General features: G+C 41.4%; 1 protein-coding gene across 1 annotated transcript in view; it reads left to right on the top strand.

Moving 5' to 3' along the window:
- Nucleotides 1-16,664, top strand: part of LOC122796959 (kinesin-like protein KIF13A) — a 1,146,649-nt gene that overhangs the window by 1,084,800 nt on the left and 45,185 nt on the right. The window contains exon 10 of the mRNA XM_044065733.1: nt 3,712-3,823. Coding sequence (XP_043921668.1) covers nt 3,712-3,823 — 112 coding nt within the window. The remainder of the gene's footprint in view (nt 1-3,711; nt 3,824-16,664) is intronic.

Here is a 16,664-nt window from a genome sequence, read left to right as displayed (position 1 = left end):
GCTCAACCTTGATTTATTGCTGTTCGTCTTTTTACTGTTGCTGTTTGGCTGTTTTTTTGTGATTTTTCTTCTTGGCCTGTTATGTTCCCAGAAAGCATCACCAAAAAGTATACCTGCAAGAGAAAGTTTTTCCTAATGGGTATACAGTTTCTTCCCACCCCCTCCCTTTCTACAGGAGCCTTCCAGTAGTTCCCTCCCTCTTCAAATGTATCCCATCCATTTCTGCTATGAGTCCATGTTACCAGGCTTAAAGGGCTTCTGCAAGACAGACCCAAGAGATAGTAGCTCATTCCTCTTAGAGGCAAGAGCTGGGCCTAACCCCCAAAAAGGTGAAAGACCTTAATTCCCTTAATTCATGCAAACACATCAACGCGCTCTCTTACAAGGCAAAGGTCAGGTGGTAGTGAGCAGGCCATGTCCAGTCATTAACACAGACATCCTGACTTCTTTCCATTGGCAGCTGTGTAAGATCTGCAGTAGGTTCCTCAAAGGAGGTACGTGCAGTACTGCAATTGTACCCCCAGTCCCTGTGCAAATCTCACATATGCAGCACAGGCTTACTAGAGGCAGTGTACATCACATGTGCGTGCACATACACACACACTGGATGGACAGAGGTGTAATAGGCATTCATACCCATCCTCCCCACTTGACCAGCCCTGCTCCTGTGTTGCTAATGGAACACCTATTTTCAGGGTCACAGTCAGGGCTTCATCTCTATTTGCCACAGGGATGGGCTCATGGCTATATAGCTTTAAAGCTAATGAGTTAATTTCAGTGATTTGCATGCTGTGGTGGACAGATTTAACCTAGAGGGAGCATTCAGATTGTTGACCTGACGGAGTTTAGGTTGCATCCGCTTTGGCTGCATGTTACTTATTAAGCCTCCTAACAGGTCATCTACCACCTACAGTGCTTTTGCATGGGTGAAGATCAAGTAGTCAGGAGTACTGCAGGACCTTTAATCTCTGCCCCTTTCGGACATATAGAAGGCTGGTCCAATGGGCATCTGTTCCTCCTGCAACCTGACAGCATTCCACAAGTAAAGGTAGGAAGAAAAGGTTCTCCCATGGAGAAATGCAGATAATGCAAGAGAGGCAAGGTTACAAGGCTGGTATTTCCCTTGGACAGGGAGTGCATAGTTTTGCAGACCTTGTCAATTTTGTGCTGAGAAAGGATGTCATTTCTGATAAGGTGCAGCTTTGCTTGTCCCTCCCAAACTTGAATGTCTGTTTTATTTATTTATTTTTGTGGAGGGGATCTCACCATTTGAAGAAAACCAGGCCTCATTGTTTTTGATATTGTCACCAGTGTAGTATGCCAGTTTGTAAGCATTTGCAGGGGGCTCCTGCATATGTTTGTATAACCTTCATGCTCTCAAGAAATTCCTACTGTGAAGGTCACACATTTCAGAGAAGTTGGTGTGGCTCCTTCTATTTTTGTAATTCCCATACCTCTCAGACCTTTTGCTGGTAATGAAAAACAGTTGTCCTGCGTCATCAGTAAGCATCATACTCATCTGTAGCATTTTTTGACTAAAAGACATCACACGAATACCATAGCCTGGCAGCTGGCTTCCTTCCTACTCCAACCTTGCAAGCCCTGTATCACTGGTGTTGCCCCTGAACAAAGGCAGACTTATTCTGAAGGGGTATGTGCAAGTGGATCCAATGTTTTCAGACCACGTAGTTCCCTTTTGGGTTAGGACACAGGTTTCAGGATCTGTACTGGAGAACATCTCTTGTAATGAAGGGATGTTTCCAGATGGGGTTCAGTCTGGTCTCCCCTTTCTAGAGAAAGACAAGTGGATGTCCTCTGTAGACCTTCAAGATGCATATTATCACATAAACATGGACAAGCTGTCAAGGTTCCTCTGCTTTCGGCTAGGAGCCAGTCATTACCAGTTCAGAGTGCTGCCATTTGGTCTCACCACGGCCCGCAGGGTGTTCACACCAAATGTATGCTGCCATCACAGCCTGCATGAGATTAAATGGATTCTGGGTGTTTCCTTATTTAGTCGACTGGCTCCTCACTGCTCCCACCAGGCATTTACTGACACAAAACTTATAGTTCATCATATCTTTCTTCTAGTCCCTGGGAATGGCAGTGAACTATGAGAAGTTTCAGCTGTCCCCCACTCAAGACTTTGAGTACACCGAGGCATGACTCGATACAGTTTCTCGCATGTCTCCTCTACCCCTTCACAGACTACAGAAGATAAGATGCCAAGTCTGATCCATTTTATCGAAATGAAAAGTGCCCGCTCTTTTTGTTCGTCAAACCCTGGGTTCCATGGCAGCAGCTATCACCCTAGATCCCATGTAACAGTTTCACATGAGAATACTTCATTGACTTCTAAATTCGCAATGGTCCATCCTTGCTCATTCATTAAGTCATCCAATGTTAATAATGGAAACTTGCAGGAAAGATCTGTCTTGGTGGATGGAGTCAGAAGAGATCCTTATGGGACGGCCCTTTGTTTTCCCTCAGCCCAAGGCCATAGTGACCACGAATGCCTCCGAGATGGGATGGGGGGCATTATCTGGGAAAGAAAGTCCAAGGCACTTGGTCTCCTCAAGAGACCAACTTGCGCATCAATGCTCCTAGCATTGCAAGACTTCCAAAATGCTCTCCCTCTGGGAACATTTGCAATCCAGTCAGACAACATATTGGTAGTCTAGTACAGCAACAGACAAGGGGGAACAAAATCCTACCCCATCTGCCGGGAAGCTCTCTGAGTTTGGCAATGGGTGAATTCTTCCAACCACTTTCTTGTGGCAAAGCACATCCCCGGGAGTTGCAAAGTGATAGCGGACAAGTTGAGCAGATGCATCCTACTGCCACACAAGTGGTCTCTAAATCCCAAAGTGGCAAAACAAATATTCTGCCAATGGGGTGAGCCTTGCTGAGACCTTTTTGCCTCCCCAGTAAACAAGAAGTGCAGTGCATACTTTGCCCTACTCTCTCCATAGGGAGAGTCACTGAGAGACAGTATCCTCCTAGATTGGCCCCGGGTTTCCATTATGCATTTTTCTCCCCTAACCCTCATTCCCCTTTTTCTGAAGAAAGCCTAGAGGTTGTATTCCACAGTAATCCTCAGTGCCCCATTCTAGCCCAGGCAAGTTTGGTTTCCCTTCCTATGGTTTCACTTGGTTCATCGGCCTTGGATTCTGGACACAATTCCAGGTCTTCTTTCACACCCCCAAGGGCTGTCACACCTGGACCTGCACTTCCTCAAGCTCACAATTGTAAAATACCTGCGCCTGTAAAGGCTCACTCAACCAGAATTTTTGCTACTTCAGCTGCTTCCCCCTCCTTCAAGATTTCCTGGAGATTCGTACCCTTGTCCTGGGCTGGCATTAGGGTATTTACCTTGGACATGGCTTCCTGTCATATGTATACTTCATCTTGCTGTAATTGCACACACGATCTGAGGTAACATACACAGGCATTGTGGGTAGAGACTTGGCTCGAGAGTTTTTGGCTGGTGCAAGCTGTATAACAGCTGAGCTGGTTCCGAGGATCAGAACTGAATCTCAACTGTCAAGAATGAACAAGAGCAACAACGGAGATGGAACATTATGGTGAGTACCTAACTTTTTTTACTGCATGCTTACAAGAGTATGGATCAAAATGACCATGCAGTTTAGGGTGAAAAATAATGCATTTCCCATTTTGGGTAATGTAAATGTTTTGCATTTCTACTTCTAGGTCCCTCACAACACTAGGTCTCGTCATTTCTGCACTGGCAGATCAGTCATCAGGGAAGGGGAAGAGCAAATTTGTGCCTTACCGAGACTCTGTACTCACTTGGCTTCTTAAGGTAAAATTAGTTTTCTACATTGTCTTAAAATGTTCGTTTTAAAAGTGATTTCCCTGCACACAAGTTTGACTTTCTCAGCTTGTGATGGGAATTCAGATAGAAATAAACTCAGCAGTGCACTTAATAAGTCAGTCAACATTTGGCTTGCAGCTGACTCTGATATAGCTGGGAAAGAACATGATCTTGAAGTCAGTTATGTCATGCATGAGGAACTCAGAAACTCAAGATTTGCATTTAAACCTGTATCTTGTGCTGTCCTGACTAAAACAACATTTCATTCAGCATTTCCTATAAGCTTTAAAAGTAAATTAGTATATAAACCAGAATTAGCATCTAAACCCATGAACTCTGCAGCTCATCCGAATGTCGCCCCTTTACCCTCAAATGTGTGCACACAAAACTGGAGTCTTGCACGCCCAGAAAAAAAAAGTTATTGTCCCCTTTGATGCTGTGCATGTATGTAATAATTCGTTTTCCAGGCAAATGTACAACTGATGCAAATTTAGACATGGCTGTTTCCTCAGATCACTTTAATCAATCCTGGGACCAGTAGTTCACCAAAGGCTGGCTGTAAAACTCATCCTTCTTTCTACAAAGCTATTTCTCATGCGGGGGGGTGAATTCATGACATTGCCTCTTTAGCCTGTAAAAAGATAGCATTGAGATACAAGCTCAAACCAGTTCCCTTTTAATTGCTTATGTGATATCAGAATACACTGTAGGATGTGCTGTACTCTTGGCTTCTGTCAGATAGTCTGTGCTGTCAACAGACATTGCTAGGATTTTCTGTCAACACTTTAAGACCTGCTATTTTTGTTTTCAGGTAAAATGGCAGAATAGGAGTTTTGTGTAGATTCTCGAAATAATAACATTAAGAAAATCTATTATAAGGCTAGAAGGGTGGGTATAACCTGCTGACCATGATGTCTTGCATGTTAACTCTATGGACATTTCTAGATTTATGCACACCTTGGCTAAATCTGATAATGGCCTTTTCATTCATTGCTCAGCTGATGGGTTTGGATCTAACTCTGCCACTTCTGCCAGATCTTCATATCCTAAACTCTCAAGCTCCTCGCTTTACCCGTAATGTCCCGTCACTTAACATACCTCAAATCTCATTTGCTGCCAATTCATACATAGATCCCTTTACTCACAAGCATTTCTTGGACTTATTCGAGTTTATCTTCCTCCCTGCCACTTTCTGTAAGCTAGTTTAGCTTTCATTGTCCTTTGAGCTACCGTTTCTCTGTACTATTTCCAAAACCATTGCTGGCATCTCTTGCTATTATTAGAATATTTTACCTACCATATATATATATATATATATATATATAAAACCAACAAAAGAAAGCGCTCCGTATGACTGTGAACAACTAACCCAAAAATGAAAGAACGCTGAGTCCACGGACTCTGAAGACGCCAATGATTCACCAATACTGAACGGACGTCTAGTAGTTGGACTATACTGCAATTGTATAAATGTATACCAGCCACTCAGTTGACATAAATTCATTGTTACCTTTATAATTAGAATATCATTATTCTTCATAATATGTCATTAAATTGAAGAATTTGTCAACTGAGTGGTTGGTGTACATTTATACAATTGCAGTATAGTCCAACTACTAGATGTCCGTTCAGTATTGGTGAATCATTGGCGTCTTCAGAGTCCGTGGACTCAGCGTTCTTTCATTTTTGGGTTAGTCGTTCACACACATATATATATAGATATATATAGATTAGATATATATAGATATATATATATATATATATATATATATATATATATAGGTATAGATATAGATATAGATAGATATAGATATATATCTATATATATAGATATATATATATAGTAGTCTTCTTTCGGCTTTTCCCGGTTAGGGTCGCCACAGCGGAACTCCGGTCTGCTAATGATTGGTAGTTGATTTTTACGTGCTGAGTTACCAGCCCTGACACACAACCTTCAACGAAGGTATGCCCATTCACGCATGTCTCCACACAGAAGACGCTCTAGCTGAGAATCGAACCGGACAGTGTCTTACTGTGAGGCGACAACGCTACCGCAGCACCACCACCGCATATATATATATATATATATATATATATATATATATATATATATATATATATATATATATATATATATATATATATAAATAAAATCTCTGTTGATGAAAAATGTGACTGTTGAAATGGAAGAAATTGCTGTGCAGAAAAACTGAAATCAACTCACAGATAACAATTCTACTGTAACTTATCACTGCGTATTCCAGCAAGAATTTCTTGGTAAGTTGGTGACCTTCAAAGTGGGGAATATTTGAATAGAGAGCCACTACATTAAGGGTCACTAGAAGGCAGTCACCGTTTGGAATAGGAGGCCTCCGCAGTTCATCCAAAAAAGTCCAACAGTCTTTTAGATAAGACGTGGTCTCTTGTACAGTTGGGTTGAGCACCACATCCACAAATTCCAGGCTTTATTGGCCTGAATTTGTCGATAACAGACTTGAAAAGGAAAAAATAAAATTGTGGACATTCAGAACTGCCATATAGCTGAAACACACTGTCCTTAAGGGATCATTTGCATATGTTCCATGTTACCTCTAATGCAAGACGTTTTAAGGAATCACACAGAGGAAAGTCTAGCTTGGCTAGATTTTTTTAGTTATTACTGTGGTACCCCTAGCGATGTGCCATATGAGAGTTCTGCAGTGGATGTTGCTAAACCAGTGGTCCTACCTTACTCACCCTGTGTCTTCAAAGATAAGGATAACTCAAACTTGCAAGGACTACCTTGCATGGTGGATTAGGTCAGATCATCCTCAACTAGGTCGCCTGTTCACCCTACCCCATCTCAAAGCTGTAGTGACCATGGACGCTTTCCAGATGGGGAGGGGGGACATTATCTGGGAAAGACTGCCTAAGGCACTTGGTCCCTCAGGAGACCAACTTGCACATTTTGGGGAAGCCCAACATAATAGCAGACAAACTCAGCACGCCCATTCTGTTACCTCATGAGTGGCCTCTCAGCCACTGAGTAGCGGAGATGATTGTTGGTGGGGCCAGCCCTGCAGAGACCTATTTCTATCCCCCTTGAACAACAAATGCAGCAGCTTCTTTGCCCTAATCACCCCCTGGAGGGAGTCACTGAGGGATGCTCTTCATGATTGGCCCCCTGGTCTGTTATATGCCTATCCCCCAACTCCCTTGATTCCCAAGTTTTTACAGAAAACATTCAGACTGAAGACCAGAGTAATCCTCATTGCTCTTTACTGGCCTCGACAAGTGTGGTTTCCCTTCTTGTTGCCTCACCTGTCATCCCCATGGATTCTGGATCCAACTCCAGACCTTCTGTCTCATCCGGATCTGATAAGTCTCAAAATAACCGCATGGTTTCCTAATATGAATGATAGCCAGGCAATATATGCTGTCTTCACCAGTTAACTCCATCCTGTTATACCATAAACCATCTACTAGAAGTTGTACAAAAGTAAGTGGAAGAGGTTTGTTATCTGGGGTGAGCAAAATGACATAGAACCCCTTACAGCTCCCATTTATGCAGTCCTGCAATTTCTAGCAGAGATGTTTAACAAAGGAGCAAGTGCATCTACTATTAAAATACAATAGGCAGCGATTTCAAATTTTCATGTAGGAGTTTCGGATTCTCCATTAGCCTCAGTGAAAATTTGTAAAGTATTTCTAAAAGGTAGACTACTACTGAGACCCTCATTGAAAGATCCCGTCTCCCCTTGGGACTTAAATTTTGTCCTCCAGGCTGCAACTCAACCCCACTTTGAGCCAGTAGCGAAGTCTGACTTGGAATTTCCTTTCTTGGAAGATTACCTTTCTAGAAGCCATAACCTCAGCCAGAAGAGTTTCAGAAATTCTGGCGTTGTCCTCAAACCCCCCTTACCTCATCTTTCATAAGGACAGAGTTTCTTTAGATACCAATGCTTCCTTTCTACTGAAGATAGTGTCAGAATGCAGTACTAATCAGGCCATCAACCTAGCAATATTTTTTTCCAAACTACAGTAGCAAAGGAGAGTTTGTACTCCATTCATTGGATGTGCAAAGACAATTACGCTTCTGTTTACATCTGACTAAAGGTTTTAGGAAGTCAGACCAGCTTTTTATTTCCTTTGCACACTGTAATTTTTGTCAGCCTGGTAAAAAGGTGACAATAGCTAAGTGAATGGCTTGTACACAATTGATTGGGCCTTAACTTGTTTTTGTAGAGGAACATTCTACTGGGTCTGCAGAGACTACATTTTTTTCCAGTCCATGGCTTCTGTGGACATCTGTGCAGCTGCTACATGGTCAAATCCACACACCTTTATCAATCACTGCAAACTGGATATGGTCTCAAGGAGCAGGTTTGCATTTGGCTCGACTGTTCTCCAGCATGTCCCTCCGTAGGGTCCATCCAAGGCTCAAGGCAGCTGGGGACTCTGTCCCATTCATTCAGGATGAATGAAAATTGTCATCAGATAAAGAAGTTGTATGTATTTATCATAACGTTCCATTTGTGGTGTTTATTTTCATTCAGCCTCAACTCCCCTCCCTCCAGCCTTTTATTTTGTTGATGCCCTCCTTCAGGAGGACATGTGTGAGGAGACACTGTATGTCTCTTGATATCAGTCTGATCTTCGTAACGCATGTGTTGGCTAACTTTTTTCCCTATCTAGATAAGTCAAGTTCTTCATGTGTGAATGCAAATTTTATATATATATATATATATATATATATATATATATATATATACATACACACATATACATATGTATGTATGTTTGTATATATATATATATATATATATATATATATATATATATATATATATAAAATATCAGAGTCTCTAAAGCTATAGATGTAGTCTGAAGTGTCAGGGCAGCAATGCATTGTGTGTAGGGAAGAGCTCAAGATTGAAGGTTTCTATGAGCTGTTATAAACAAAATCAGTTATGAAGGTAGTCCTTGGTCTGCTGCATGATGAACCAAGAAACAGTTAATTTGTGTCCAAGTTGGATCCGACATCAGATTTGAGACCCATTCTTTGAGGTTGAATGAAAATAGACAACACAGAATGGAACGTTATGGTGAGTACATAACTTCTTTTTTTAAACGATCACAAAAGAAAATAGATGAACCATCTGCAAAAATAAAAGCACAAGAAAATGTACCAGTTGTAAACAAAAACAATTATGAAAACAATCCTTAGGGTCTGCTTCATGATGAACCAAGAAACAGTTTTCATGTACAGCATGTACCAGTACAGAAGAAAAATGCCAAAACATGCATTGTCATAAAAACACTAAGAAGAAAACTAAATATCACATAAAGGTATATAGAAAAAAGGCACGTTTAGTATTTTGTTAGTCACATGTTCTTATTTAATATTGTCTTTATTATTCACCTGATCCTTTTTGTAACCTAGTTATTGCATGAATTATTAGAATTGCTGGTCCTCTTTGAAGGCTTTATGATATGAAAAGGAGGAACTTGTTACTTTTTCTCTTAAGTGTGCTTCGAGTCTTAAGTCTAGAGTATTGATACACATTTTCTTGTAATTGGATTATTTAATAAACTGATGTTTCATTATAAAGATTTTAATCTTGCTTTTTAATTCCTTTCATTACCAATTTGAAAGTGTTTCACTGCTTCACAAATTGTCATAAGCCCTACAGCATGTAATGATATCAAGTAATTTAAGCAATGTATATGTAATTTCTGACCAACTAAACTTAAGTTATTACATAAGTGAAAAATAAACTTATACAAATAAATTCAAACTCAGTAGTAAATGGAATAAATTATCAAAAATAAATATTACTGTGTGCAATTTTAAACACCTTTTATGCTGCAGAACTAATTTTGTTTTGGGAATGTTGAAATTGGGGAAAGTAGACATCTAGCCATAAAAAGCATATTCCTACTGGGCCAGATTCCAGTATACTTGGTGAGAGTCTACCCTGATTCTGAAAAGTCTTGCTGTCAATGTAAATGACTTACTTCTGTGCGAGGCCTCTTTTGTAAACAGGCTTAAACAGGGTACCAGATTCCAAAAGACCTGCTCTGTGTAAGTGGTCCCATACAGTGAAAGCAACTGTTTTGGAATTACGCCCTTTGTCAGTGATGTTGTTGTTGTTGTTTGTCTTTCGGCTTTTCCCAGTAAGGGGTCGCCATAGCAGAACTCCGGTCTGCTAATGATTGGCAGTAGATTTTTTACGAAATGTCGAGATGCCAGCTCAACCTTCAATGAAGGCACGCCCATTTACACACGCATGTCTTTCGAATGCTACCCAACCGCAGGGAGGACATGCAGACTCCACACAGAAGGCACTCCCAAGCCCAACCCAAGCCCAACCGAGAATTGAACAGGAGAACCTCTTGCTGTGAGATAACAACGCTACCGCCATACCACGCGCCCTTTGTCAATGATCTTTTGCACTAATTCAAAGTGTAATCTGGATATAGCTGTCTTGGTATATATTAGCTAATTAAATTATGTACTAAGTAATCTGTTTGTGAATCTAAAGTTACTCATCCACATTGAAACTAACTAGTATAACTTTCAGACTGAAAAATAAGTCAAAATAAACTTTGCAAATCTTCAGTCTGCTTTGCATGCTGAGCTAATGTTTTTTTTAACAAAATTATTCAGCACATTACTAATTTATGACGGGAGTTCACGTACTGTGATATACAAGACTTTCCATTGTGGTGTACGTGTATTATACATATAATTTCCATCCACCATGACTCCCTTTACTGTTCTGCATTAGAACATACAGAATTTCTTTACACTTCTGCCAACCTACTTGTTTTAGTGCCAAGGAAAAAGAAAGTAGGAGTTTGCCTGCAGGACGAGCAGGCTTGTGAAGTTCAATCAGATTCTGAGCATTGGTTCTTAGGAGTCTGTTAGGTTGATGCATTTTAAATGTTGAGTCAAGGGAGGGGGCAGAGAGAGGGACTGAAAATGAGTTTCTGAGCAAGGATTAATTGAGAGGTAGATAAGGTAGTTGGGCATCTCTAGCCAGTTTAGATTATGGAGGGCAATACAGTGGTGAGTGGAGGATTTGTGTCCAGTGGCGAGTTTGGCAATTTTGTTATAGCAAGAAGAGAGTTTTGTTTTAATAGAAGATTGCAGGTTGGTTAAAAGTGGGGCACCATAAAGGAGAGAAGGGAATGAGATATGTGGTAGTGAGAAGGAATTGTGTAGATGGAGTAAGGTAGCAAATGTGGCGGTAGAACATACCAAGTTTCTGGTGTGTTTTTTTGATATTTATATGTATATGGGTATCAAATTTGAGCTGGTTATAGAGTACCCCTAAGAGTACTTATTACCTAAGAGTGTTATTCTGACTGGTTATGGAGAATGAATTAATGTTGATAGTTGTAGTTTTGGAAGGGGTGAATATCATGAGTTTGGTTTCTGATGCATTAAGTGCCAGGTGGTTATCTAGCATCCATTGTTCAGTGGATGAGAACGCATCTTGGGCTAGTTTTATGAGGGTGGGAGTGGAGTTAGCAGAACAGATAATTGTTGAATCGTCTGCATATTGGATGATTTTTGCATTAGGGATGACAAGGTAGAAGTCATTTATGAAAATATTGAACAGTAGGGGACCTAAAATGGAACCCTGGGGTACACCAGTGGGAATGTTGAGGAATGGGGAAATGGCTGTCTTCCATTTGACTGCATGTTGCCTATTGGAAAGGTAGCTAGTAAACCAGTTGATGATAGAAGGGGGGTGACAGATTTAGGTTAGAGAATATGGATAGGAAAAGGGTGTGAGATGGTATCAAAAGCTTTGAAAAGGTCTAGAGGAAGGGTGGATACAATACAACCGGAGTCACAGGCTTTATTTACAGTTTCAAGGAAGGAGAGTAGTGCGGTAGTACTGTGACCAGGCCGGAATCCATGTGTGGGAGTTAGGTGATTGTCAATGAGGTACGGTAATAGTTGTAGGTGGATACACTTTTCAAGTAGTTTACAGATGGGAGATAAGATGGCGATAGGCCTAAAATTGGAGATGTTATTATTTATTGTTTCCTCCTTTGTGGAGGGGAATTATGTAGGCTTTTTTTCCAGAGTTGGGGTACGTAGCCGCCTTGGATGGACCAGTTTATAAGAATACAGATGGGCAAGGTAACGGCATCTGCAGCTGTCTTTAGGAAGAATGAAGGGATATTGTCGGGGGAATTGGAGCATGGTTTTAATTTCTGAATGAGTTTTTTATAGTTGATACTGGGATGGGTTTTAGAAGTGAGGAAGGTGGGAGGTGGAAGTATCTGAGGATGAGGACATAGTGGAAGGTGTGGTTGAATAAGAAGGGTTTTTTGAGAAGGATGATGTCAATTTGGTTATGGAGTCAATGAAGAAGTTGTTACATTGCGAGGCTAAGTTGATATCAGAAGCATTGTGGTCAGGGCAAGGGTTCTGTTTTTTGCCTGGGTTTAAGAGAGTGGAGATACTATCCCAGAATTTTCTAGGGTTTGCCTTGTGATTATTTTGGAGTGTGGTATAGTAGGATTTGGGATCTGAAGTGATGAGCATCTTAAATTTGTTGTGGAGCATTTTGTATTCATTTAGGGTGACAAGGGATTTATTTTTATGGTGGTGTTTCAAGGCTTTATCATGGAGGTGCATAACTGCTAATGTGTCTTTAGATAGCCAGGGGACAGTGCTTTTAATTATTTTAGATTTCAAGGGGGCAAAGGTGTCTAGGAGGTTTAGAAATGCCATATTAAAGTAGGTGATGGCCTCATCAAAGGGGAGAATTTTTAGAGGATTCCAGTTGAATTGTTTCAGTAGGTCAGAGAAGGTGCTGGGGTTGAAATGTTTTAATGAGCGTATAGAGATGGTGGTATGAGACAGTTGTAGGGAAGGAATGTGACGATGAGTGAAAATGGGAAAGTCATCATTGAGGGAGTCAGGGAGGGCACCGCTACTGGAGATCAGATGTGGTTGGGATACCAGAATCCAGTCAAGAATGCTTCCAGAAGAGTAGTTTTTTTGATGGTTTGGTTGTGGTGTTGATAAGCTGGTGAAAGTTGTAGAGGTTTATGTTTAAGGAGTTGCTGGGGGATTGAATAGAGGACCAATTAATATTTACGTCACCTAAGATTATAGTCTCATTGGTTACGTTGGTGAAGAACCAAGAGAGAATAACCTCAAGGATTAGGGGTATTGTCTCCAGGAAGGATATAGAGGGAGGCTATGCATATGGATTTATGCTTGTTTAATTTGAGTGTAGCCAAAAACAGCTCAGCATTGGCAAATTGGGGGATGGGCTTAGTATATGGAGTAACTGAAAAGGAGGAAGAGTAGAGGAGAGCAACTCCACCTTTTTTGTGGGTTCTGTCTTTTTTAATGATACTGTAGTTGGGGGGGGGTTATTTCAGAATCTTTTAGGGAGGGTTTTAACCATGTTTCAGAGATTGACAGTATGTCAGGTTGGTTATGGAGAAGTCCGGCATGAAAGGTGGGGATTTTGTTGCATGTACTTTGCGCATTCATTGCTGCAAAGGAGAGGGTTTTCCCTGATGGAAGGGGTTTAGAGGGCAGAGTAGAAGTGTGAATGGGAGAGGGACCAGGGTTGGGGTGTATATCACTGCAGAGAACGGTGGTGATAAGTTGGTGAATATGGAGGCACAGGTATTTAGACTGTTTGGTGTCTTGTTTGAGGGATACATATTTTATCTGTGTAGTGGTAATTAGAGTTGCACTGATGTACTTATAGGTGGGAATGAGTTTAAGGGGGAAGAGTAGGGTGTAGTTGAAGATGTATAAATAAGGGTTTATGAAGGTAGAAGAGAATGTGTGATGATTAGGGGTTGAGTTTGTAGTATGAAAATGGGGGGAGTGAATGGTATTAAGGGGTGTTGAGGTAGGTTAGATAGGATAAATTAAGTAGTAATAGTGTGTGTGTTACAAGTGAGGTTGGTTTTGTAAGCATGATGGTAATATAGGGTTTGGGTGGGGGAATGTGTTGAATGAGTGGAGGTTGGGTTGGCTGGAATGGGTGTGGGTAGGTGTTATGATGTGATCTATGGGGTGGGATAGAGGGATTTGGTTAGTGGACTAGGTGGAGAAGGTGTGGCAGTTGGGTGAAGCAGAGAGGTATGTTTATTGGACTAGGTGAAGGTGTGGCAGCTGGGTGGGACAGAGATGTTTATTGGACTAGGTGGAGAAGGTGTGGCAGCTAGGGTATAAATCTAGATGTATTGGGGGCGGGTGAAATCTGGGGTCAGGGTAGGGGAGTGAGTCCGCAGGGCGAATGGAGCCGGAAGAGCCAAGAAGAAGGAAGAAGATGAAAACAATCAGTGAGGGCAGGAGTGGAAGCACAGAGGTAAGGAGGCACCAGGGGATAGACACAGGGCACTGTGTGTATGAGTGGGAAGAAACAGAATTTACAGGAATATGGAGGTAGATATTCAGGTAGAATAGTGCAGGTGAAGGTAAACTGAAAAGTTCTGTGCATAAAAGTGAGACTAGAAAAATGTATTAGAGGGTAGATGCTGCCACCTGTTGGCCACACTGAGTAATTACAGTGTTGGCCACAGCACTTAGAGGGGTAGGATGGGATGGAGCTTATGGAGCAAAGGGAGCCTAGGTCCATGTTGGGCTTCTGGCTAGCGTACGCAGGTTAAAAAAACAAGTAAGTGGGATAAGGTAAGTACACAATTGGTACATATACTATTTTATATTCTGGTTCTTGGGGGAAGCAGTGTAGTTTCCAAAAGCTCCACAGGATTCCTTGAGATAGCTCTTTTAAGAGGGGAAACCAAGGTACTATGTAGAAAAAGTGGGATGTCTGGGGTAGTTTGACATAGTAAAAGCAAGCTGCAAACGGAGCCAGCAGCCGATGGCACGACAGGACTGGAAGGGGCTATAGGTTATTTAAAAAACTATCAACAATTTCCTGGACTTCATAAACACACACCCTGGTCCAGATAGTTTGAACTCCAACCATAGGGCCAAACACACTGGACCTAGTACTCCTCAACATGGGAGAGCATTGCACCCTCTCCTTTGTCACATCCTCTTTGGTGATGTTGGACCACAAAGCTGTTTCCTTTGAAATAAAAAAAAAAAAAAAACAGAAAACCCAACCAAACCTGTAGCAGTTAAGAACCATTGTAAAGCAAATTATATCATATTAAGCAAACGTTTGTTAAAATTCATTGCTCCCAAATTCCAAGAACACAGGTACCTATACAGAATTTTTCATAGCAACTCTATACAAACGTAAATGGCTGCATTGAGGCTGCCATACCAACCAGAAGTAAGCCCAAATCTAACACCAAAAACAACCCCCCACTGGTGGAATCCTTATTGTAATAGGGTATGTAATAAAAGCAAAAAATCATGGCCAAAATTGGAAAGAGCAACTGTCCAACAGACAAGTTCTCTGACCTAACTAAGCAAGAAACTAAGAGGTTTGATTAAGTCCAGTAAGATCAGTTACAAAGTGAGGATAGTCTTCCAGTCTAAGGACAGTCACAAGGCCTTCATCATCAGTGTCAGGAACCTTAAAGGTAACACTTAACAGTTTGCAGAACTGGTCGTAAATGGCGCAACCTTCACTGACCAGGACAACATAGTGAATCTGCAGGCTGATAAATTTGACTCTATATTCACCCCCTGTGAAATCCCTTTTAGCATATCCACCACACAGATATCAACAAGGGAGCATGTACTAGCAGGGCTCACTAAGGCTAAAAACACTGCTTCAATAGAAAAAAACAATATCCCCATTTGCTTCATAAATATCCTAAAACATTACCTGGTTGGACCACTTGAGGCACTCCAACTACATTTTCAAAAAAGGTTGCATGCCAGGTGACTAGAGGGCCGCAATGGTCACCCCTCTTTATTAGGGTGGACCATCAAATGAACCCAGGAAATGCAGACCGATCAGCCTGACGAATCTAGTATGCAAAACCATGGAATTAATTGTCATGGAAATGATCAACAAGGATATTGGCAACCTACAGACACTTGACCCATCCTCGTTTGGCTTTAAGGGAAGGTCTTGCCTACTCAATCTGGTAGACTTAATTGAGAGTGACACCAAGAGTATGTATGAGGGGAAAATGATACATACTGTTTACCATGACCTTTCCGACGCATTCAATACAGTACCTCTCTCGGGTATCATTGACAAGCTCTCAGAACTTGGCATAAATCCCTACATAACTCGCTGGATTGTTGGCTGGCTCACAGGTAGGACCCTCTAAGTCAGGAGCTATGAGACCACCTCCAAAAGAGACTGGTCATTGGCAAAGTACTCAGGGCTCCATGTTAAGCCTGCTCTTGTTTGACATCTACTTTTCAGAGGTCAAGGTAATGTCAAAGGCCTCTGGTTCACCAAATTGGCAGCTGACTTTAAATTGGGAGTTGTCATAGCTTCCCCCATGACAGCAGCATCATCATATGTAAAGGTCTTAACACAAATGACTGGTGCCCAAGCCACTGAATAAAACTCAGCACAAAAATGCATTATAGTGCCCTTTGGGAAATCATCCACCCAAGCTAATCATTCCATTGATAAAACACCCTTAAGAGTTGACACTGTGTATTTAGGGATCTGGGAACATATGTAAATGGTAGTCTGATCTTTGACCAGCATGTAGCCAGTACAGTAAGAAAATAAATTCTGTGTCGCCCAATTCATAATCAAGCGTATGGAATCCAGGTCTAAGAAAGTTATAGTACTGCTCTGATCAATCCTTATCAGACCCATCACTGAGTACAATGTCCCTTTGGTTTGTACCTAACCAGGGACTTGCAATAGATGGATTGCCCTCAAACGTTCCTCACCAGGAGAATCCAGGG

This window comes from Protopterus annectens, chromosome 3.part0 (assembly GCF_019279795.1).
Source record: "Protopterus annectens isolate FY-2018-M chromosome 3.part0, PAN1.0, whole genome shotgun sequence".
NCBI classification, from domain to species: Eukaryota; Metazoa; Chordata; order Ceratodontiformes; family Protopteridae; genus Protopterus; species Protopterus annectens.
The sequence above is the reverse complement of the archived record's forward strand: the minus strand, read 5'-3'. Positions and strand labels throughout refer to the sequence as shown.